This window comes from Amphiura filiformis, unplaced genomic scaffold (assembly GCF_039555335.1).
Source record: "Amphiura filiformis unplaced genomic scaffold, Afil_fr2py scaffold_58, whole genome shotgun sequence".
NCBI lineage: Eukaryota > Metazoa > Echinodermata > Ophiuroidea > Amphilepidida > Amphiuridae > Amphiura > Amphiura filiformis.
The window spans coordinates 601073-625678 of NW_027305522.1; the positions used below are offsets into that span (position 1 = coordinate 601073).

At 35.6% G+C, this 24606-nt stretch overlaps 1 protein-coding gene across 1 annotated transcript in view; it reads right to left on the minus strand.

Annotated features, from left to right (window-relative positions):
• Window positions 1–24606, minus strand: part of LOC140144480 (uncharacterized) — a 63598-nt gene that overhangs the window by 26027 nt on the left and 12965 nt on the right. Inside the window, exons 7-24 of the mRNA XM_072166291.1 lie at window positions 24209–24259; window positions 22833–22914; window positions 17434–17498; window positions 16138–16210; window positions 15174–15323; window positions 13535–13672; window positions 12900–13037; window positions 11338–11390; window positions 11017–11120; window positions 9659–9761; window positions 9336–9404; window positions 8345–8551; window positions 5558–5581; window positions 4711–4920; window positions 4094–4207; window positions 2734–2943; window positions 1998–2114; window positions 1142–1351 (exon numbers count right to left, since the gene is read on the minus strand). Of these exons, the coding sequence (XP_072022392.1) occupies window positions 1142–1351; window positions 1998–2114; window positions 2734–2943; window positions 4094–4207; window positions 4711–4920; window positions 5558–5581; window positions 8345–8551; window positions 9336–9404; window positions 9659–9761; window positions 11017–11120; window positions 11338–11390; window positions 12900–13037; window positions 13535–13672; window positions 15174–15323; window positions 16138–16210; window positions 17434–17498; window positions 22833–22914; window positions 24209–24259 (2118 nt within the window). The remainder of the gene's footprint in view (window positions 1–1141; window positions 1352–1997; window positions 2115–2733; window positions 2944–4093; window positions 4208–4710; window positions 4921–5557; window positions 5582–8344; window positions 8552–9335; window positions 9405–9658; window positions 9762–11016; window positions 11121–11337; window positions 11391–12899; window positions 13038–13534; window positions 13673–15173; window positions 15324–16137; window positions 16211–17433; window positions 17499–22832; window positions 22915–24208; window positions 24260–24606) is intronic.

Consider the following 24606-nt stretch of genomic DNA (forward strand, 5'->3'; position numbering starts at 1 on the left):
TTTGCCACCAAAGTCAAAAATTAAGACGGACTCCATAACGACTTCATCGATTTATGCATGCTTTAGTAATTGCCAATCTCAAGTTTTGCAAATTGATTTCGGGCCCTTTTTCTGTTTAAAGCAATTGATTCAAATAGTAGTGTCAAAACAATGCACCGAATGGCTTCAATTCGACCTTCATTTTGCAAATTTTTCAAACTTCTCAGGGGGGAACATCTCCCTCAAGACTCCCCCTTGCGTAGTGGATTGAACATATGATCATGTTCGCTCTTCTTCCAACATTTGCAAATTTAAGCCCAATTTGCGGTATAGGCTTACAGGGAAAACTTGTCCAAGGAAGGTTTCATGGACCATCATTTTACAAATTTGCGGCTTTTTCAAACTAAAATTTTACACACTAGTACCAAAATGGTCCACCAAATCACTTCAATTTAGTCTTCATTTTACCCTCCCCTCGTGAATCGATATAGGCCTACAAGTGGCCATTTTCGCTTCTGCTTTCGCCGATTTATGTTTAAAACAATTTATAGGCCTCACGATAATAGGGAATTCAAACTTGTCCACGAAAGGCTCTCACAAATTTTCGGCCGCCAAACTAAAATTTTACACTAGTATATAGGCCTTGGCATAATAGTGCCAAAATTGTCCACCAAATCGCTTCAATTAGATCTTCATTTTGCACACGTTTTTTTTTTTTTTTCTGAGGGGGGAACACCTCCCTCAGACAACCCCCATGCGTCAAGGCAAGCGCCCTCCATGACCATTTTTTTTTTTTCATTTTGTTTTATTTTTCTACAAATTAGCTCGACAATGGGTACCAAAAGCTCGCATCGCCCATCCCTATGAAGATTGACTACGTACTCTCGCTAAATAAAAAATCCCTTAAAAGGGATGAATAAGCGTCCTTATCAACCAATCAACTTTTAAGACAAATAGGTGAAAAACAATGTTTTTCATAATTTTTTAATTTCAAATGATCCGGCATATATCGCCTAGCTATAAATGAAAAAATATTTTTTTAGACCAATCAAACCAATATATGGGTGTAGTACGCCCTTAACATGGGTGTAGTGGTAAAAGCCTAACAATTCCTGCCGATTACGAGCTGATCAAACTATACATTGATATTTTGAGTACTTACCATTCCAGTATTGAGTGCAAGATGGTAATCCACGACTAATTTCCATTTCAGTTCCTTGGATTTCAACACCATTACGATCAACACAGAAACACTTGTTGCTGATTGGATGACATTGTTGAGGATGGAATGTTCCATTGTTTTGGCAGGTAGGATAGAATACGCCTGGTACAACATTGGCAATCTGCTGCTGGCGAATACATGATGGCACAGCTATAATAAGAAAATAAACAATGAATAATATGACAAATTTATGCTTGCATATTTTGAATAATTTCATAGATCAGAGACAGTAAACATGGCAACATGGACATCAATTTTTGCACTATTTTGGCCCATGATGAAGGTGAATTTGAATATTGAACACGACTCAAAGACATACATTTTTGATTTTAATTATGTATTTATTTTGAGTCAAGAATCTTGCTCTCTTGTCTTTCTGTTTAATGCCACCTGATACCACTGATCATATTTACTTTCTTAAATCAGATTTGATGAATTTTCCTAATGAAAAGTAATTCTTGAATGTAACTTTCAGCTACAGATAGGTCACAACAACAGGACACACTTGTAATACACACAGAGTCAAATTCTATTGAATGCAACATGGAAAGAAAAATCACTCACACAAGCAAATGAAAATGTTTCAAACACTTTTTATTATTACCCATACAGCACTATACAGGGAAATGTGGAAAAGAAAACTAAATGAAGGCTAATAATTTGGGATAAATTTAGCCGAATATGTCCTGCAGAAAATATGCTGTGCATCTATCATCATATTAACACTATTTTAATAGTAATAGTACTGTAAGTAAACAAAATCCCCCGGGACAAAATCTAGTCTGCTTTTACTTACTGACATTCTTGTTGACATATGAAGTTCGTGGTTTAGTGGCTTGTATGCCGACTTTGTCCAAATCTAGGATAATTGTCCTTTGCAATGTCCTGGTAAGATTGTGTGGAGCCAAGACCACTGTAAGTAAAAGTGTAATGATAGGTTTAAGTACAGATCATAGTCCAGATGGAAGAGATATCTAATTTTGCAAACCTGGCTGATAAATGGGGAAAGTAAAGAAGGAAATTTGGAAGGATGACAGAAAGAACTTGACAGAAAAGAAAGGGACAGGAAGAGAAGGAAAAAAGAGAAAAAAGTAAGAGAGAGAAAGAAAGAAAGAAGAAAGAAAGAAGAAAGAAAGAAAAAAGAAAGAAAGAAAAAGAAAGAAAATAAGGAAGAATGAAAGAAAGAAAAAAGAAAGAAGAAAGAAAGAAAAAAGTAAAAGAAAGAAAATAAGAAAGAAAGGAAGAATGAATGAATGAAAGAAAGAAAGAGAAAGAAAGAAAGAAAGAAAGAGAGAGAGAGAGAGAGAGAGAGAGAAAAGAAAGAAAGAGAGAAAGAAAAAAAAAGAAAAAAGAAAGAGAAAGAAAAGGAATTAAAAAAAGAAAGAAAGAAAATTCACAAGAGCAGGCTAACAACATTGCTTAAATATGTTGAAGAAAGAAGAAAATAAAAAAATGAGAGAAAAATAATAAAATGAAAGAATGTAGAGAGATAGCAAATGAGAGAGTAAGAGAGAATGAGAGAGTGATCTTACCATTCCTATACTGTTCACAAGATGGTCTTGGTAGTGAGGTACTAATCTTAGCTGTGTCTGGGACCAGAGCACCAGAGACATCTACACAGAAGCAGATGCCTGTGTTTACTGGGCATTGAAGAGGAGAAAAGGCACCTCTAGATTCACATTGTGGGGTAAAGATGGTGGTGATGATCTCAGAGATACGAAGCTGTCTGCCACACTTGGAGGCTGTTGGCATAAAGATATCACAACAAAGAATTGAATATATGAATACAAAACCCACCCAAGTCCATACGTTGGCTAAATTGAGTTAAGCATGGGAAATTGTTGCTATACATAGGCCTGTCATATGTATGAAAGAACAACTCAAATTCATCCTCTGTGTCTATTGAGCATGTGAAAAATAGCATGTATGAAAGAACCACCCAATTCCATGATTTGAGTCTTGTAACACATTGATTGAAATCCAGTATGTATAAAAGTCTACTTGTAACACATTCATTGCTAGAGAGTGACTTTTGAAAAAAATGGGTTTAATAAAGGAAAGTGTGTGGTTTATATTACATGGCAGAATGCTTATCAACATTATACATACCTGTGTGCTTTATTTTGTATTATCTTACTAGTGGTAATCTCATTCTAACATTGTTGTCTTTGTATATGATTCAAAAACCACCCAAGTCCAAAATTTAAAATGAACCCCACGAAGTCCCTAAAATGCTAATCGTCATACCTAATACAGATTAATCCACTCATTTGCACGTAAAACTTACCATATTGACCAGGTAAATCTAACTGAAGGAATTAAAATGATACACATGGTTTTCTCTCAAAATCACTTCCCATGGACTTGGGTGGGTTTTGTATTCATGTATTCAATTAATAAGGTCCAAATCTGTTTCATGTTAAAGCCATATTGTAATGTTTGCTGAGGATGCTGCCTTGAATATTAACAAAATTCTGTTTAAACACCATTATACTGTACTTTATCAAACTAACATACCCTGCAAAAATCAAGTATTTAGGTGCTGAAGATTTTGAATAAAGTGCAGAAACCTCGTTTAATTATTATGATGGAAATATTAGTCAAACTCGATCGTATGCGAATGCGTATGCTGCAAAAAGTGGACATTTGTGTAATTTGGGGTTTACTGGGTGGCATGGGGGGAAGAGTTTATACAGGTGGCATTTTCCCCTACCCTCCTAAATTGTAAGCTTTTTTACAAACCAAGCAAAATGACTTCTAAACTCACCATGTCTACATAAATTGCTATTAAGAAGGCTACTTGGTTATCGCACCATCTGGAAGGTATTTAAAATTGTCTGTACTACATTTAAAAATGAATTTATTACTCTTTGATATTGTAATCATCCTTACTTTGTGATAAGAGATCTTCCCTCTTGAAGGTGAATGGTACTGTCTCATAAAATCCTTGACTGTTCACTCTAGGCACAGTAAATGGAAGAACGCCATCAGGCAATGGAAGCTCATCTGTTACATAAGGGAAGTAATATATAGAATAAGTATGGCAGTATGAAGCACATTCATTTGCTGAATGCACACCTCATTAACTAAAAGAATCCAATCAGATGATTTATAGACAAATTCAACAAGCCAAGTGATGGTCAGAACTCATTTGGCCATTACTGGGTCTCCTCCACACCAAACTAGTGTTGTGACTGCCCAATTGGGTGGATTAAAGCTGCCTAAAAATAGATGTTATATTGTATTGTGTTGTAAACTTTCATCATTCTTTTGATGGAATGCAGTTTAAAATCCCGGCCTAGGAAAAAAATTGAGTCAACCTTTTTGGGCTGTTGATGAAGCCCCCCCCCCCCCTGGGTAGGAGCGGCCATGGTTCGCCACTGCTCTGTATGTGAAACAATTTTGTTTACATAATTTTAAAAACTTATAAGTCTGTATGTGATGTGGCCACCAAGTCTATGTGAGGGAGAGGGAGAGATAATGTTTAATAAAGAACATTGTGTACTTACAATTCTTATACTGGTCACAAATGGATGGTACATTCTTTCCATGGTATGTATCTTTAAGGATCATCCCATTGATATCAACGCAGACACATTGGCCGTTAGAAGGATTACATTGTCTTGCTTTGTATTCCCCAGTCACTGTATCGCAGTCAGGTACATATGGCAGCTTAAAGAGCCGCGCAATATGTCGGTGATCCTGACAAGGTGTTAAAGCTGTGTAAGAGAGTAAAATTAAGCTGACTGCATATGCAAGTTTATGCAAAAATATGACAAGTAGATTTTAAATTTTTGAAGCAGATTCACATTTTTATTCCAATATATTGGTAACACACAATGTTGAGAATTTTTGAAACCAGAATATATTTATTTACAAATAAAGTTTGTGAGGATACACTAATTACATGAAAGATTTATGGTATGATCATATCTGACACAAGAAAGTGAACATATGCTCTGGAACATAAGTGAAATAGTTGCTAAATATGTTTCTAATTCTCATTACGTTTTGTTACCTGGAGATATTTGATCATGTCTCACCTCCTTTTTCAACCAAATCGAAGGTAATAACTCTTGTAGTGAGGATCAACATTTATCCACAAATTGCCTCAGGCAAAACTAACTTCCTGGGAACCAAATACCACACAAGGTCATTTTTATGTAACTCATTGACCCATTTGTGTTATATACTGCCTCTAGCTATAATGACATCCTTGTGATCTGGTCAACTCATTGACAGATACGAACCTCAGGAGGGAATTCAATTTTTGATCAATTCTCTCCAGGAAGTGAAACTTAATGTAAACTTAAGCAGGATGAATATGCAAAGTTATTCTGCAATGTTAATACTTACTTGGGGTTAACACTACTGTAGTTTCTGTAAAACAACGGAAAAAAGACAACAATGTAAAAAAAAGTAGAGTACAAATAACTACTTTCTGAATTTTCGAATCAGCTATTGGACAACAAAATTTCCACTTCTATTTTGAACTTTGAATAATTAAGACTCTGTTTTTTCTTACCTAATTTTTTTTAAATTCTGGTTTTTACATGATTGTAATGTACTTCAGTTAATAAAGATACTCTGCGAAAATCCAAGACTTTAGGTGCTGTAGTTTTGTCAAAATCCGAGATTTTGAATAAAACGATGGAACCGGCGTTTTATTATTATGATGGAAATATTAATTGAACACGTATGCACAGTACGTACACGGCGTGCGGGATACACATACACACACACCCCGAGGATCGTACCGTATTACAACCGCGGGAGTAACATGCATGGGCGCTAGTAGTAAATTCCAATTTTCTATGCTTTACCTCACTTGTTCGGCTCAAAATTAAAAGGGGACATATCTGACAGTATACAAATATTAACTGTCTATAAGTGTAATGGTCGAAATATAATCACGAGGTGAAAGATGGATTGTTCCATTCCACGAGCCGGAACGGCGAGTGGAATGGAACAATACATCTTTCACCTCGTGATTATATTTCGACCATTACACGAATTTAAGACAGTTAATATTTGTTTTATATCACTCATGCATAAATTCTATTACTAAAATACTATTTAAGGTAGGAAATACATTTTGTCATCAAGATAACACCATGTTTTGCCGTGATATATTTCACATTTTGGGATCCACCCCATAACTAAATCGGCGAGTCCAAGAGTCAGCGCACGGCTTGGCGCAGGCGCACTACGCCAGAGCACATGATGGTAAAGACTATCACACGGAGAGGGTGATAGTAAAAATGGCAAATGGTAATCAACCAATGAACTGTCTAGAATTTATGTATGAGTGATATAATAAAAGCTATTAAACATTTTATGGAAAATAAATACTAATCTATTTTTACAGAAATGTTATAATATGGCTTTAAACATAACCTCATTCATAAATGTAATGCATGTATTCAGATTCTAATTACCAAATACTCATTCATTCATTCATTTCCACAATTCACATAAAAATACAAATACGCACTAAAATATCATTACATCAAAATACCATCAACGAATCATGGAGGAGATGGCCAAAAGAGGTAGCCATCCCCTTTAACAGAAAAGTTACCAAACCGAAAACACAACAGCAAATGATAAAAATTAAAAACAACAAACAAACAAACAAGAACCAAAAAAAACTACAATGCTCGTCAATTAATCAAATTTTGAAATTAAGTTCTTTTGTACACGTTCCGGAAATGTTTCACTGAATAAGACGCTCTGAGAGATTTTTGCAATGAGTTCCATAATATAGGACCAGCTGTATGGACAGTGTGATCGATGAAAACCCTGCTATTTTTAGTTAAGTTATAGTTATTAGCGTTTCTTGTTTTGGTAATCATGAATATTAGATCGTAGGGTAAATAAACTGTCAAATAAGCTCGGTAATTCATTAATACTGTACTTAAACATAAAAACTCCCAATTCTAATTTATAGGTGTCATTGTTTGCTAAAATGTTATATTTGGCAAACAAGGGGGCTGTATGACTTCTGTAATGACTATTAGCTACTGTCCGTATCGCCCATATTTGGAGTTTCACAATTTTATCCAAATATGTTTTGCATGTGTTTCTCCAAATTAATATTCCATAGTTCAAATAAGATTGAATAAAGGTACAATTATAGAGTATAAAGAATACGATCTGGTACAAAGAATTTGAGTTTGTTCATTACACCAATATTCCTTGAAATGGTTTTTGCTATATGACACTTCCATGTTATGTTTTCGTCTATGAGTACTCCTAGAATTTGGTATTATCTACCCTTTCTATAACGATTTCGTCTAAAATTATCTTAACATCTACATTACAGGCACTTGTTGTTGAATCAATTTTGTTCCAATTCTTGGACGTCAAATGTGGTGTTCCCAGAATCATATAATTGGTTTTACTGGCATCTACTGATAATTTGTTTGCTCTGAACCAATTGCTGACTTTCTTTAGTTCATTGTTAATTAACCAAAATTTGCTTCTTATATCTTTATGTGAGTATAGTATTGTGGTGTCGTCTGCAAACAGAATAAAGCTTAGTACGTTAGATATGTGTTAACAATATCATTTATATAAAGTATAAATAGTAGAGGTCCCAATAAAGTTTAATCCATAAACAGTCTATAATACCGAATTTATTAATTTGTATTAAACAATTCATTGATAGCACTGGTAGCATCCATTACTGCCAGTAGACAGGAAGTCTGGAAAGGTGACCTCAATGCTGTGTGTGGTCTTCCTGTGCTTTTGAATGGGACAGCAGTAACCTTGGCCAATTTGTAGACCAAAATTCTGGATTTTTTGGATTTTTGTGAGAACATAACAAGACTTTCCATTGATGGATTTTTATTTCCATTAATAAATATTTTCTAAATTAAGTTTTTCATCTGATATTAAAAAGACAGAGACCCCTGCTGTATAATAAAGTAGCTAGGTAAGTTTTGAATAACCTTGATTGAAATTATCAAAAAAGTGCCTATTCTTTTGTGTGGGTACGGTCCATCACCTGTCACTTGGTAGTCTTATAACATGTCTAATGGCGCTGCCCATGGCCACTCGATGAATTGTTTAATTCGAATTAATCAATTTGATATTATAGACTGATAAAAAAGTTATATAATAAATGAAGTTCTCTCTTACCTTTGTATTTCTTGCACACTGGGACACCCTCAGTGACATGTACATTAGTACCAGGCACAGTAGCTCCTTGTGATGATACACAGAAGCAGTATCCAGTGTTGGCGTTGCATTGGAGAGGTGAAAACTTGCCATCATCAAGACATTTAGGCTGGAAGTAGTCTGGGATATCAGCAGTCATTGTTGGATAGTCACGGCACTTGGGAAATTCTGAAATAAAATGTTTCAATTATGTATTTATTATGGAAATCCCCAGGTGGAAATCACCACCACCAAAGTTAGGAGTGAGGTGGCTGACTTGATGGACAGCCTCAGCTCCCCTTTTCATTGAGATTTGGCATCTGAAGAAAAGCTCATTTTCCTCATAACTCCAGCAAAAATATGATGTCTGTCAGCCTGTTAAAGTGATCCAAATATGTAATGGTAAAAATGTAGCCTATGCCTATTAATTGATGTAAATAAAATCCTTAATTTGTAAATTACAGACTGTCTGGAAATCTTGAAAGAAGCAGCTGTTTGTCTTATTGGAATTGTAATAAGGCCTAAAATTTTTTTTGATTGGCGTAACATAAATAAAATTAGGGTAGGTAGGTAGGGACTTTTTTAGTATGTTCAAGGACATTCTCTGTGATAAAACGTTACCAATGCAACCTTTAAAGCTGTAAATTGGTTTTTCTTTTATTATTTTTTTTAAAAATATTTTTGCAAAAAACAAAACAAAAAGTCTATAGGGTCAGGCCTAATTTTAGGGTAGGCCGCATCGGAGTATGCCAATCAAACAATTTTTTTTAGGCCTAAACAGAAACAACCACTGCATTGAATAAATGAATCGCATATTCTGGTGTGATTGTCACAGCATATAATATCAAAAGTATTCCAGTCATTGCAAGTAGCAGAATTGCTCAAATGAATTATCCTATGTAAATCTTATAATCTGCCACAACGAAAAACACAACGAAATTGTTGGTTCTCAACAAATGAATAGATCACTTACCACCATTTGGCAGACGAGGCATCTGTGGCTCTGGAACATTGATTGGTTCCGGAATGACTGCTGGGAATACTGATTGTTAAAGCAATATAAAATACACAAATTAAGTAAGGCAACATTCAAAAAACCATCCTAAAAAGAGAAACAACATTTTTATTGGGAGTCAAAATTAATTGGCACCCAACATATTTCCAGCACATAAGCATTTTTTGGCCAAAATGAAGAAATTTGCCTTATTTTTTCTATTTTGACTAGGTCAGGGTTTAAATTTGTGGAGGAAATTCAAAACTGAGGAAAAAAAAATTTAGAATGCTCTTGCAACTTACTAGTGTATGGTGTACAGTTGGGTGTTTTCCTAAGTACCCTTGATCCAGGAATAACTTGACCACGTTTAGTAACACAGAAGCAAATCTCTGTAAATTCATTACACTGTAAGAAAAAAAAGGAAGGTTTTATTTCAAACTCTAATGGTGACCCGCAGGTCTAATTGCTAGAATTTGAAGATTGCAGTTAGGATAATGGGTGGACTTCAAATTTGACACCTGAAATGCATGTGTTCTGCTCTGTGAGGTATAAGCACAATATGAATGAATAGGGCCACTCTTATAAGAAACAAATAAATCGTTTGATGACATGTTATAAAAGAAAGTCCTTTCTTTAGGGGGGGGGGTCAAAAAGTATGATTACATTGGTAAAAGGCTGGTTAAAATATTGGTCAAGGTTGATCTTTTGTGGTTGGAATTTTCAATATTTCACACTTATGTTACAGGGAAGGAGGGCGGAAGGGAGTTAGCCTCTTAACAAAAGCACCTTCGATTATAGGACATCACCAAACTTTTCTGTTGTTCCCAAAGTACTTGAACAATTATGATTTATAGATAGGTTTTAAAATAAAACTTTAAAATTAAGAGCTTGGGACAACTTTGGAGGGTTTCCAGGAAATGTCTTATACTTATAACCATGCTTATTAAAAGTGATCTAACTGACAGATTGTAAATAATTACCACACCCAATATCACTTAAAGCCATAATGTATGATTTCCATCAAACTTTAATTTTGTTATTCTTTACCCGAAATGATGAAATATTATTAGCAATAACTGTTGGGAATGCTTTCTGTCCATTTTAAGCTTAAATATTAAAAATATTACTTTAAAGGGGCACTTCGTGATCCACAGCCTCATCCCCCACTTTTCTCAAAAAAGTTGAGATTTTTATATCACTGGAATACTCTGGCTACATAATGTTTATGTACAAAATATTTCTTGCAGATTAATTCGTTTAGCAAAGATATCGCGAAATTTGAATTTCGTTCTGGTGCACCAGAACGAAATTACAACGTATTGTCTATAGAGCAGTGTAATACACATAATCATGCATAACTCGCAAACGCAAAATCGGAATCAACTGAAATTTTGGGAATATGCTTTTTTCGTGGATATGTACTGAAAAATGTCATAAAAAGAGGATGCTAGGATCACGAAATACTCCTTTAATATTTTGGCAGGATTATTTCCCGCCAAAAATTTCAACCAAAAAGAGAAAGTACCCTTAAACTTTTGAACGTTTGGAAGGATTTTGTGGGCTGGCTGGGGCCAATATACACTGGCCATATAATTATTGAACACCCCTTAGCTTATGAGATCAGCAAAGCTATAAACAACAATCAAACAATCACGCTAACCTGAGTGGCAGCAAATGTTCCTTCTTGGTTGCAAAGAGGGCGATATTGTACACCAATTACATGGTTGGTGACATCATAACGATTCCTCTCATCAAAACAGATATCTAAGTAAATGAAAAGGGCAGATGACTTGAGAATTAGTTTATGTGTAAAATTTTCAGAGGTAGAGGGAAAGAAGTGAAAGAGATGCAAGGAGAAAAAGATCGAGAGTGAGAGAGAGATAGAAGACAGAAATGGAGAAGACAGAAAGAGAATGAGACACAGACAGACAGACAGACAGACAGACAGACAGACAGACAAAGAGAATGGTGTGACACTTACTTGTTTGTAGACATTGCTCCTTAGTACACGTAAGGTTTCCACTGTTGCACACACTGTTTTAAACAGAAAGAAAATTGTAATATTGATTATCGCTCACTATATTTTGAATTTGGAAGCAGTTTTAGGATGACTAGCGGGATACCCGCGCTTCGCGCGGGTCCCCGCTAGATGAGTAAATGGGAGCGTTCACTATAACAGGAAGAATTACTGAACAGGAAGAATCATCTAAAAGATACATTTTCTTTATATAAATCTGTCTCTTCTTACATTTCCTTTCTTTTCAGTTTCTTCTACATGGGGTTATTTTTTTCCCAAAAAATATTTGCTGCTTAGCTTGTGATTTTCCGTTTTCATGTTATTTATTTATTTAAACCCGTTCCCATTTTTTTCTAAATCTGTTATTTGTTACATTTCCCTTTCAGCTTCATTTTTTATTTGCTGCTTGCGATTTCCTGTTTCCATGTTTTTTTATTTAATTCTGGTATCATTATTATAGCTTCTTTTTTTCCTTACGTTTCCCGATTAGTTTCTTTCCTTCTTTGTTTCGTTCCCGTTTCATTTGTCATTTTAATTTCATTTTTCTTTATAGTAGGTCTACCGCTTCATTTTGTTTATACAACACACAGATTTTTCCCGTATACGTCCTCTCATAGCGTGTATGCGGACGTGTTCATCGTTATCATAATCCCGTGACCCGTCCATGTACCTTTTTACCCTTTAATTTTTATTTATTTTTCCTTCTTTCTGTATTATCATGTCCACTGGTCTCTGGCTCGCACGTCGCGTGGCTCTGCGCCGTTTACGCGCGCATTGGCGTAGTGCGCATTACGCTCGCGCGCCGACGCGCTGCCTGCCAGCTGCAGTGACGCGCAGGCTGGTAACTGATTTTCATAACAAAAACCCCGTTTTTACCCATATTTTCACTGTTTTTGCAGCCAATTCTTGACCGATTTCAACCAAATAAAGTCGAGGCAATTTCCCGTATATTCCTCGATCTCCCGTATGAATTTGGCGACATTTGGATCGAAACTGACGGAGCCTTTTACATAAACCACATACATACATACAACATTTCCCTATTTATAGTAAGATGAAGGTATTTCCCATGATGAACGTCTCTGTAAATTGTGTGGTTCTAGACATTATGCAGTTATGTCTACATTAGAATTCACCACGACCGTTGCAGGATTTAAACCCCATTAAAAGCTATTAAACCAAGATAACACTCATTGAAAACAGCTCAACTATGTTAAATCAGATCTTCTCTGGTTAAAACCACACTACATATGTTTCTGTTTTACCTGTACGATATTGCAATGAGCTGGTATTATAGTTATTTAACGTACTGCCAATTCATGCAGACTTCCGATAGCTGAATGTTGAAAAAAATTTATAAATATTTATTTAATGCATGTATAAGAAGAGAGATATTAATTTCACCAGTAGATGTATGTTAGTATTTTTAAAGTAACAATACATAATGTACATGTGTATTTTGCACAACACATGTTTTTGAATCATACATATTTGCTTAGTATAGAATAAATGACCATGTGACTTACCAGACATTGCATCCATGCTTCACAGTCTGCCCTGTCTTCAAGACAGATCCTGTTATTGTGTCCACACATGTTGAATTATGGTACAGAAATGGTGAACAGTAGCGATGGGTGCATTTGAACTCTCCATCCCGGCAAGTACTGAAACAAAAAAAGGACAAATTTGGCAGTCAAGTTTTCAAAAAGTTGTTGCCAAGCTAAAAAAAAGTAAAGCATACTTATTCATTTCCACCCTAAAAAGACCCTAATCCAAGCTCAAAAAACTAAATCCTAATCTCTTTGGGGTAGTGGCAGTTATTCTGAAGTCTTTTCCAATTTTTTTTGTTAATCTGATAGGTACAATCTCCTTCCATACCTCTCTTGATGAATTGAAGCAATCGACCAGTGAAAATAAGTTGTTTGAGTTACTTAAAATTGTTTGTTTGGGAAAAACTTTCAAATGTTCCCTAATTTCTTCTTAAAAAACTTTTAAGCAAGTAAATCTTCATATGAGACTGTGGATATAAAAAAATGGTAGGGAAAAGTCTCTTCCTATACTTCTACTTGAAATATGGAATTTGGTCGAGGATTCAAAAATTGTTACAAAGAACAAAGTTATGCAATGCAACCTCTGACATTTATTTTATTGCATTACCCACCATGCATTGCAGTCCTTAGTGATGGTAGTTCCATGTGGGTGTGGTTTGTTGTCAACATCAAGGCAACTCTTTGGTTCTAAGATGGTTTGATCAGTACATGTATGCTTGGTACAGTCCCATTTGCCACGGGTACAGACACTGTGAAGTAAACAAAAATGGAATGTTATATTTTTCCAAAGATGATTTTTCGCATGAAAAAAAACGTAATGTTAAATCTCTGATCACAATTTGCATGTTGAGTAACATTTGAACTCAAAATGTCAAACAGTTTTATTCACCATGTATAGCCATTTCTTTTTGCATTGGTGCCCTTTGTTACTGGTCTCCTATCCCCATGTTTCAAGCCTAGATCAAATAATCTCATGTTGAGTCATAGGTTTACTTACCATGTATTGCAATCTCATGTTACCATAGTGCCTTCTGTGCAGGTCTCTCATCCCTATTCTCACATTGAGTCACATTGTCACTCAAAATGAGTCTTACAGTTTTAGTCATGGCAATATATTGTTATTGGCCTCTTATGCCCATTCTCACATTGAGTCACATTTTCTCTGAAAATGAGTGTAACAGTTTTATGGCAATCTATTGTTATAATGGTGCCTCTGTTACTGGCCTCTTATGCCCATTCTCACATTGAGTCACATTTTCTCTCAAAATAGGTGTAACAGTTTTAGTCACCATGTATGGCAATCTATTGCTATGATGGTGCCCTCTGTTACTGGTCTCTTATGCCCATTCTCACATCGAGTCACATTTTCTCTCAAAATGAGTCCAAGAGTTTTACTCAGCATGTATGGCCATCTATTGCTATGATGGTGCCTTCTGTTACTGGTCTCTCATTCTCATGGTGGGTCATATTTTAACTCAAAATAAGCAACACAGTTTTGCTCATCATGTATTGCATTCTCTTGCTACAATGGAACCCTCTGTCACTGGTCTCTCATCACCATTCTCATGGTGGGTCATATTTGAACTAAAAATGAGCAACATAGTCATACTCATCATGTATTGTAATATCTTGTTACAATGGTACACTCTTTCACTTGTCTCACATCACCATTCTCATGTTGAGTTATAGTTGAACTAAAAATGAGCAACAGGCACATAGTCATACTAATCATGTATTGTAGTCTCTCATCACCATTCTCATGTTGAGTTACTTTTTGAACTCAAAATGAGTAACACAGTCGGACTCACCATGTACTGGAATCTCTTGTCACAATGGAACCCTCTGTTACTGGTCATTACCATTCTCATGGTGGGTCATATTTGAACTCAAAATGAGCACTACAGTCACTCACCATGTACTGCAAACTCTTGTTACAAATGGAACCCTCTTTCATGTGTCTCTCATCACCATTCTCATGGTGGGTCATATTTGAACTCAAAATGAGCAACACAGTAATACTCACTATGTGTTGCAAACTCTTGTTACAAATGGAACCCTCTGTCACTGGTCTCTCATCACCATTCTCATGCTGAGTTATATACATGTCAACTCAAAATGAGCAACATAGTCAGACTCACCATGTAGGCCTACTGCAATCTCTTGTTACAAATGGACCCTCTCTGTCACTGGTCTCTCATCATGTTGAGTTACATTTGAACTCAAAATGAGCAACACACATATAATACTCACCATGTATTGCAATCTCTTGCTACAATAGTGCCCTCTGTTACAGGTCTCTCATCACCATTCTCTGGTTTGTAGCAAAGCTTCTCATACTGAGTAGTGGTTGGCTCTGGGCAAATCATTTTAGTACATTGCCAGCTTCCTGCATTGCATACACTGAAGAAAAAGTAAAATAGTTTGAGATGTATATTATATATGTAATGGTAGACATGATGCCACAGTGACATTTTGTTATTTTGAATCAATATATATTAAAGGTGACCGTTGGTCAGGCGGTTTTTTTTTTTTGGTTTTTTTTGCTTCTTCTTTTCGCTTTTTTTTTTCGTAGAGGCTAAAATTACCCAAAATATCACCAAAATCCGATTGCAAACATATTTTCTACAAACTTTTAGCCAAAACCAATACATTTTGGCCCCAAAACAGCTGATTTTACATAATTTTAGCAAAATTTAGACAAATCCTGGGTCAGTCAAGCCTATACAGCAGGTTGGTTGTTTTTTTCATCGCGTAAGTACAATTGTTAAGGGGCACTAACTTCTGGACCCTCTAAAAAAAGAGCAATGCTTTGCATCATATCCCAGAAATGAATATTTTACAGAGAACATTTAGATTGGGTTATATAAAGGATATAATACATTTTAATAACGTTCAAAAAACATTTCTGAAAACTAGATGTAAGACATTTATATATAATGTAAGTAAGTGTTGACAAAATATTTTCAAAAAATGTTTGTAAAAATATTTTATAATACCATTTTACACTGTTGTAGTGTTTTTTCATATAAAAACATTTTTCATGTTTTCATGACCCTTAAAAACAGTGGGCCTAGTAAAACATTTTGACCCAAACCAAAATGCATTATAACACATTTATAGCCTTTTACAAACAATTTTGTGTTTGCTAGGATGGCATGTTTCAACAAGAATACTTTTATCAAAAAGCTAATACAATCCTTAATTAATATCTCACCATGTATTGCATCCTTTTGTCGCTGTGTGTCCGTGGAAGAACAAGAAATGCTTCTCTACTGAACATTTTGGAGCTATGGAAAAATGAAAAGGATAAAGAGTATTGTGAAATATTCCCATTAATGGAAGTGTCCATGCATTTGACACCATGACCAAATCTTCATGGACTTTTTTCCTTATTGTAAGGCAAAAAAACTTTTGTCTAAATTAGCTCCCACAAAAAAAAGAAACACAAGCATTTGTGAAAGGCTGTTTAGCGAGTCTCTTTCTATTTCTCAAGCATAAAAGTACCAGGCTCTATTGTTATACCATTTTTCACCCTGATGTGGCAGGGACGTCAATGCGCATTTCATTGGGCACAGCTGCAAACCGCTAGTGTTTGCTCAAGGCGCGGATGCCGGGCACTGATGTACACATGCACACGCTTAAAGATCCCGCATAGATTCGTGAGAAAAACAGCTGCTTCAACATGTTGACGTCACTGCCATATCAGGGTGAAAAATTGTATTAGTCTTTGTTTCAAACTATCATCGGATGTTAGCATTTAGAGACATGTTGCGCTGGAAATGAAGTTCAATGGTAAAAAATGAGCAAGGTGCTGTTTTTTTTTGGTAAAAAACAAAAGACTGCATACTCTATCACATATTCAAAATCAGAAGAGCTTTGAGACAAAGTTTGTTTTTTTTGGCCTGATTTGTTTTTAAAGCATTCAAAAGCAACATAATACAGTTTATAAACCACCAATTTACAGGTACATTTGTTGAACAACACAGCTACTTTTAGTAACAACCAGGACTATTGAAATTATAATTTTATATTTCACCATTATCTTTGTACAGGGGCGTAGCCAGCTTTTTTGGTCAAGGGGGGGGGGCAAAATAAAATTTTGGGGGCACATACGAAAAAAAATTACAGTTGTATCATACAATACATAGAGACTGTGTATGTCTTCGAGCTTGAAAAAAGGCTTTATTGGGATAATGTGCAAGCGTAGCGTGCAAAAATTTGGTAGTTTACACTATTTTCCCCCATTCTCAGGATGGAAATGGCTTTATCTTTACAATGTGCGCGCGTAGCGTGCAAAAATTTTGTATTTTGGCCCATGATCGGGCTGAATTTTGGTAGAAAAGGGGCTAATTGCCCCTTTTCTTTTCCTTTGCCCTCGTGATTTTCTCTTTCATTTTTTGTCAGAGGGGCACTTTTTTCTTTCATTTTTTGTCAGGGGGGCACTCTGCCCCCCTCTGCCCCCCCCCCCCTCCCCCGCTGGCTACGCTACTGTCTCTGTAGTATTTCTTACTTTGTGTTCTGTATGTGCAAGATGGTTTGGGAGTACATTGCCATCCATTGATGCCATGACAATTGCTGAAAATACAAGAAAACAATGCCATTATAATGCATATGTGACTGGACACTACGAATCAGCCGTAAAGTCGGCCCGGTCAATTTTGTTTTATTTCGTGTTTAAAAAATATATATCATAAGCTTTAAAATGGTATATCATTTGACTTCAAACGATATCCAGATGTAGGGTTATGGTTTGTTGAACTCTGCTCCTTCAACAAAATGGTAATTTTTTTTCGGTTCTACATGTGTCTCTTTTTCTACATTGCTGGTAATAAAGTTATAATTGGCGGTCATTTCAAATCATCCCCAAGTCAACGAGGTTCAGGAATGTCTTCTCATTGTTATTGTTGGTTATCATGGTTATACATACCTAGACAAAATACAATGCAATTGTAACCAACCACTTGAACAGGATTTAGCCAAAGCAAACAAAGACTAGAGCTATTTAATGATTAGATTATTATCCTCTTCAGCAATAGGATTATTGATTGGTTTAAACGCTATCAAATGAGAAACATGTCGCGCCTAATTGAGACACCTATGAATACGACCTGTACGAACATTTTGAACTGTATTCGGAATACAATTTGCAGAGTTTACGGCTCATTCATAGTGTCCACTCACATATATGTGACGTGTCATGTCAAAAGGAGACACTTTTGGGCAGGATCGTAAATGGAGAAATAGCCAAAAATCTGCCCGGGTGATTTTTTCACAATTTGGGTTTGTTGCGAATTTGTGATGTTATTAATGTTTAAAATATTGTCTGATAGTTTCAGACCGGAATATAACTGACATCTTGTATTTTTTGAGACATTTTTCAAGGTAATTCTTACTCTCAACATTGTCAATAATATTTTTAAAGGCGGATATCTCAATTTCCAATTTTTTATGTATAGGATAATGGCCAAGGATTAGAACGTGAGTGGGTAAGAATGGCTGAGCCGCGGAGCGGCGAAGCCATTCTTACCCACTCACGTTCTAATCCGCGGCCATTAACCGACTTAATACACACCTATGACGTCGCGCTATTGTTTTACCGCTCCATTATTTTTCACGAATGGAGTGTTATTGAAATAGGTTGCTCTTTACAAATTGATCAATTACTCATTGATGTCGGACAATACACTAATATAATGATCGTACTAAATTTTAGGTGCGAGTGCAAAATAGTCCGACTCAGCTTTATGTAAAATTTCTATAGAAATACCCATCATATCACGATCCAGGTGTTTAGTTCAAATCATCCGTAACCACCTTCTTGAATTATAAAGATTTAAAATGTTTGTTACACAAATTGAATAAACGTAGATTCGTAAAATCATTAAAGTGATTAGACCATCAATAGTTCTTTATGCCCACTTCTAATGTATTAACTGTTGAAGTACTAGTTGCGTTTAGGTCTCTATTTTGCATAACAAGGAAAATTGGCAAAAAGGTCATATACCATGTATAGGCTCATATGAAATGGTCATTACAGTTGTCAACCTCAAGAAAACTACACCTATCGCTATACCTGAGCAATGATACTCTTCTCTGTGAATCGAGTTTACGATTTTGGAGCAATTATGGACACTATTGTTTATCTTGGATAATTTTGTGATGGAATCATTCCGAGGATATATATCGTTGATTCGCAGCAGAAGGACCAAAATCAGGTACGAAAAGGTACGAAAATTTTAAATGTACTACAACACATTAACCTAGGCCTATTATTGTCCTTGAACTTTGTCGGCAAAAAACAAAACAAACTTCGCCGCCTTCGACGCGAAATAAAAGCCACCTCAACTTCCAGTCCCCCTTCCGAAATCAAATGGAGCGTCCCTAACATTGTAATATTTAATTACCGTAAAATGGGGGTAACTTCGGTAAGCGGGGTAACTTTGGTCGTTCAAATATATTTTTTAAATGGTCATATTTCCGTACAGCAATATTGTTTTTAGTCAAATTTGGTCTCAATTTGTTAAGAAATATATTTGGAAGAAATAAAAGTCGCTCATGTCCAATTTCTTTGAAAGTTACGAAAATATTGGCATTTTGACCAAAAATGAGCATTTTTTACATTTTTTCAGACAAAATAAAATCGATATTTGTGAGCAAGGATGCGTGCTTGCTTAAGTTTGCATGGGGACAAATGTCACAAAAAACAAAACCTTGCCCATATACAGCGAAGATCAATCTTTTTCATTTTCTTTTCTTCATGGAATGTAATACTCTGACCAAAGTTGCCCCAAATGCGGGGTAACTTTGGTCAGGCTATTTTCAACCCCTAGGGCACCCTTTCAAAATTATTCAAAAAGCTTTTTCAACTTCAAGGTGTAGAAGGGAACCCTAACGTCATAAAAAAGAGATAATTAGAAATATATTTGGTTTTGTTTGGAAGCAGTGGTTTAAAAACTCTGAAAAGTGCCCAAAGTTACCCGTTTTACGGTATCGGATAGGCCTACTGATCGATGTAAGTAAATATTCAAGCATGCCAAAATACCATCAGATGAAACATCAGATATACTAATGACAAATAAAAATTATACAGAAAATAGACCTACTGTGGCTTTTATCATTATTAAACATGCCCGAAGAGAACGATTTGAAAATAAACAGATTCATAGGCCTAAATACATTGATACAGAATGTGTATTATGTATATGTAGCAATGTTGCCCAAAATATGACAAATTATATGTAGGGCCTAAGCCACTGAAAACGTATAAAATATAAAGAACGAAAAAAAAATATTATAAAAAACAGTAAGCGTAGAAAGAAAGGTCCAACTAAATAAAAGTAAAGGCCTACGAAGTAAAGCCTAAGTGAGGGTAAAAACACATCTTGCATAATAAGTACAACGTACTTAGCCAACAATTTAACCTGCCCGTTTTGATCTTGACTTGCTTTTCACAGATTGCATTGTAAGGGCTCGGATAGCGACGTTTTTACGTATTTTGTTTGTGGCACCTAAGAGCAAATCAGACACATCCTTCTGATATCAAATAATTTAGATTTTTATTAAATTCGCGATACAATACACATTTTAAGGCAAATTATTAAAAATTGATATTTTTGAAATTTAACAGTCCTCAAAGTAAATTGTATAAATCTAACGATATGCAGTAAATAGTAGGAACTTGGGTTGAACAGCCGTCAATCATATGAAAATTGTGACCTTCATTATTAAAGATATAGATTTTTTCCTCAAAACACTAAAAAATGTAGGTCTTTTTGGAAAAAAATGTTTAAGTTCTATATGAAAGGTCAAATTTTCAATTGAGTCGGCTTTTCATCCCAGCTACATAGGCCTATAGTTTAATTACATATTATTAGATTTATAAAGTTTACTTCGAGGACTGTTAAATTTGGAAAAATATAAAAAATATGAAATTTTAATAATTTGTATTATATCGCGAATTTCACAAAATCAAAATTATTATTATTATTAGATATAGGGACAATCCTCGTATTCAGCATGCAATTCGATATGTCTGATGTGCTCTCAGGTCCCATGACAATACTGTGCAAATGTTGCTATCCGCTTCCTCAATTTATTGTATTAATGAAAATCATTTTCTTCTTGTTTTTCGTATCATTGTTTTGCATGAATGAAGTGATGATAACAATACCGCACTTTTCGCAAATACTTGCTTTTCAAAAGTGCAATTGATATTAACACTACATTCGTAAATGCCAGTACTTTTTCCCTGAAAAGTATTTGCTGTTCAGAGAAAAGAGAAAGGCATTTACGAATGGCGTGTTATTGTGATCATCGCTCCATTCGTGGAAAATAATGGAGCAGTAAAACAATAGCGCGACGTCATAGGTGTGTATTAAAATACCATAACTTACGAACTCAATATTTTCTCTTAAGAATGTCCGATTTCATTAGAGAAAACAGCGTTGTGGAGCAAAATATCTCTATTATTTAAGATATGTAAAAACCTCAAAATTGATTACCTGCCCCAAAGTGTCTCCTTTTGACATGACACGTCACATATTACACAGCAGATTACAATCAATAGGGGGTTGTTGCAGGGGGTGGCAAGGGGATTTCCCCCAAAAAATGTCTTGCCCCCCACTTTTGAGGCAAAAACCCCAAAATCACGTAAATTTTGCCCCCTGAAATTCACTTTGCCCCCAATGCCCCCCCGAAAAAAAAATTCCTGGTGCCGCCACTGCTGCCTGATCAGGAAATACTGCCGAGTCAGGCGGCATGTTGCCGAGTCAGGCAGCATTGTATCCCACAATGCAATGCTCTGTTTCAAATAGATCATCTTTTAATACACCATTATTGCTTGGTTTAGAGTAAAGAAGTAGGTAAAATATATAAAATTATCAATGGGTGTACAATCAGTAGTGTTTTTTCATAAATTTTAGTTAAAATAAAGGTAATTTGCATATTTAAATCACTTTTTTTTTAAAGCCGTTAGAAATTGTTTTACTATTTAAATTATTTTCCTCCCTGTGGAATTTTTTTTCGCCCGGTGAAAAATTGTCAACTTACATTATAGCTCATGTGTGTTAAAGTAAAATTTCCACCGATCTTTTATAAAATCACCATGAACAATTTAGTCCTTAGTCTGTCAAATTCGGAAGGGTTACCAAAGCCTGTGTTGCCTGTGCAGTGCTCGGCAGTATTTCCTGATCAGGCAGTCGGACCGGACTGGTGATAGAAATAAGCTCTGAAGGCTCCTCGTCAATTATTGTACAGCCACAATCTCTAATTTGACAGAGTTAATATTGAACAGTTCAATTCAATTCAATTCAGTTCAATTCAATACGCAAACAGATCGGAACTTTTCAGACAAAGTGCCATCAAAGTTACTAATTATTTGTATAGCTAGATTATTACACAAAGAAGTTAGCATATTTTTATGGTTTTAAGGGCCATTCAGGTCTGAAAATTGACCTCAATGCCCGGGGGGGGGGCAATCAAAAATTTTTGGTGGGTGTGCTCCCCCGGAATTTTGAGGTGGTGGGTCTTTGGGAGCTGACGGCGTACCGGTAAAAGGGGGTCTTTCGGAGCTGCGAACCGGGCTGTGAACAAGTAAAATGGGGTCTTTTGGAGCTGCCAAAAGTCAAAATCAAGGGTCTTTCTTGGCTTTTTGGTTGAAAATCGCCTGAAAAAAACAAGAAATATGAGGAATGAGCAATTTTTGGGTCTTTTAGAGCTGAAATTATCAAAATCAAGGGTCTTTCGGAGCTTTATTTTTGGTCAAATATAGGGGGTCTTTCGGAGCTGCGAAACCCAAAAAGGCGGGTCTTTCCAGGGAGCATACCCGTATGGTCATTTGTGTTGAGTGCCCCCCCCGGGCCTCAATGCCCATTTTCCTGGGCTTTTGGCCTGCATGTAGATTCAGCTTACCAGATTTCACAGTCCAGAACCGCATCTTCATTTGGCTGGTACTCCTTGTCGTTGAAATAGCATTTACCATTGGTAGACTTAGCTAGGATAAATGGACAGGTATTGTATTTTATTGTTCAATAAAATAATCATGTTTTTACTTTCTTATTTGTGTGCAGGCACCAATCTCATTTATTTGAGCTTATTGATACTGTCTTACTTATAGATTAGTTTGTTATGAAATCAAGGTATTTTGGGTTTTTTTGGGTTTTTTTGTCACTGTGTGTATTTTTGAAATGAAAACGAGGTCAATTGAAATGTTCAATTTTAGTATAGGCCTACCAGTGAGCTTGAGCTACTTTATAAAGGCAAATATTTAAAATTCCTATGTGATCCATGCGAAACCATCAAGTGATCAGGTTGTTAACAGAATACGCAAACAGATCGGAACTTTTCAGACACATGCCATCAAAGTTACTAATTATTTATATAGCTAAATTATTACACATTTGGAGATTCTGCATTTTCCGAACTAAATTTTGAAAGTATTGAGATGGAAATGAACATTTATCAACAGAAACTCTTATACAATAACACTTCAGCGTAAAACAAAACATTTTGCTACAAAATCTGGTCACCCATAGCATGCAGTTACATGGTTACATGGCTGTAATATAAACTGGCCTCAAAAAGAAACTTATAATTTTTCACAAGGTCATATCTTAAAATCCTGTTCATAAAAATGAACAAAAATTACACACTGGATTACTTCAATGCTCTACTCTAAACACATGTCAGTAACCAAGCAGCTGTCCAACTGACACAAAAGCAAAATGCAGACACGGAACAGCTTCCTGGACCACATTCACAGGCGAATAATTGGCACCCAGCAAAAGAAATCTACGAGAATGGGTACAAGATCTTTACACAGTTGATTATTTCCAAAGAGTAAGTGGAATAGTGTGGAACGGGGCTACTGCTGCTTTTCATACACTTCCTTCAAGAAACAGGTCTTGTTCCACACTATTGCACTTACTCACAGATTTCTTTTGTTGGGTGCCAATTATTTGGCTGTGAATGTGGTCCAGGAAGCTGTTCCATGTCAGTGCATTTTGCTGTTGTGTCAGTTGGACAACTGTTTGGTTACTGACCAGTGTTTAGAGTATAGTATTGAAGTAATCCTGTGTGAGATTTTGGTTCATTTTTATGGACAGGATTTTAAGATACAACCTTGTGAAAAATTATAAGTTTCTTTTTGAGGCCAGTTTACATTCCCTAAGTTATCTTAAGCTCACTGTTTGTTCACTATCAAGTTTAAGACTATTTGAACTTTACTTGTAATTACTACTTCATCAAAATGACCCCTTGATATTAGCATGTAGGACCTATATACTTACTTGCCAAATTGAACTGTTTTGGGTATGGTACATCAGTGGGACGTACAGGAACTGAAATAGAAAAAATATTGATTAGGAGGTGTGAATCTAATAGGGCCTATGAACAATTTCAAGTTTGATTTTTGTTCATTACATATTGAGTAATATATAACCTTAAGTGGAAAATTATTTCGAAGGATTCTTTTCAGAGCCACCATTTTGTTGTGAGACACAGAGCAGTGTATTTTTGTTCAGAGCCACCATTTTTCTGGGGGACACTGGATAACCTACCTTGATTGACTTACACAAATGGCAACCTATTTTAATCACTATTTTCAGAGCCACCACCATATCTCCAGCGCTAACCTATTTTGAATGTCTCTTTTTAGAACTATCATGGCATTAGGAGACAAGAGACA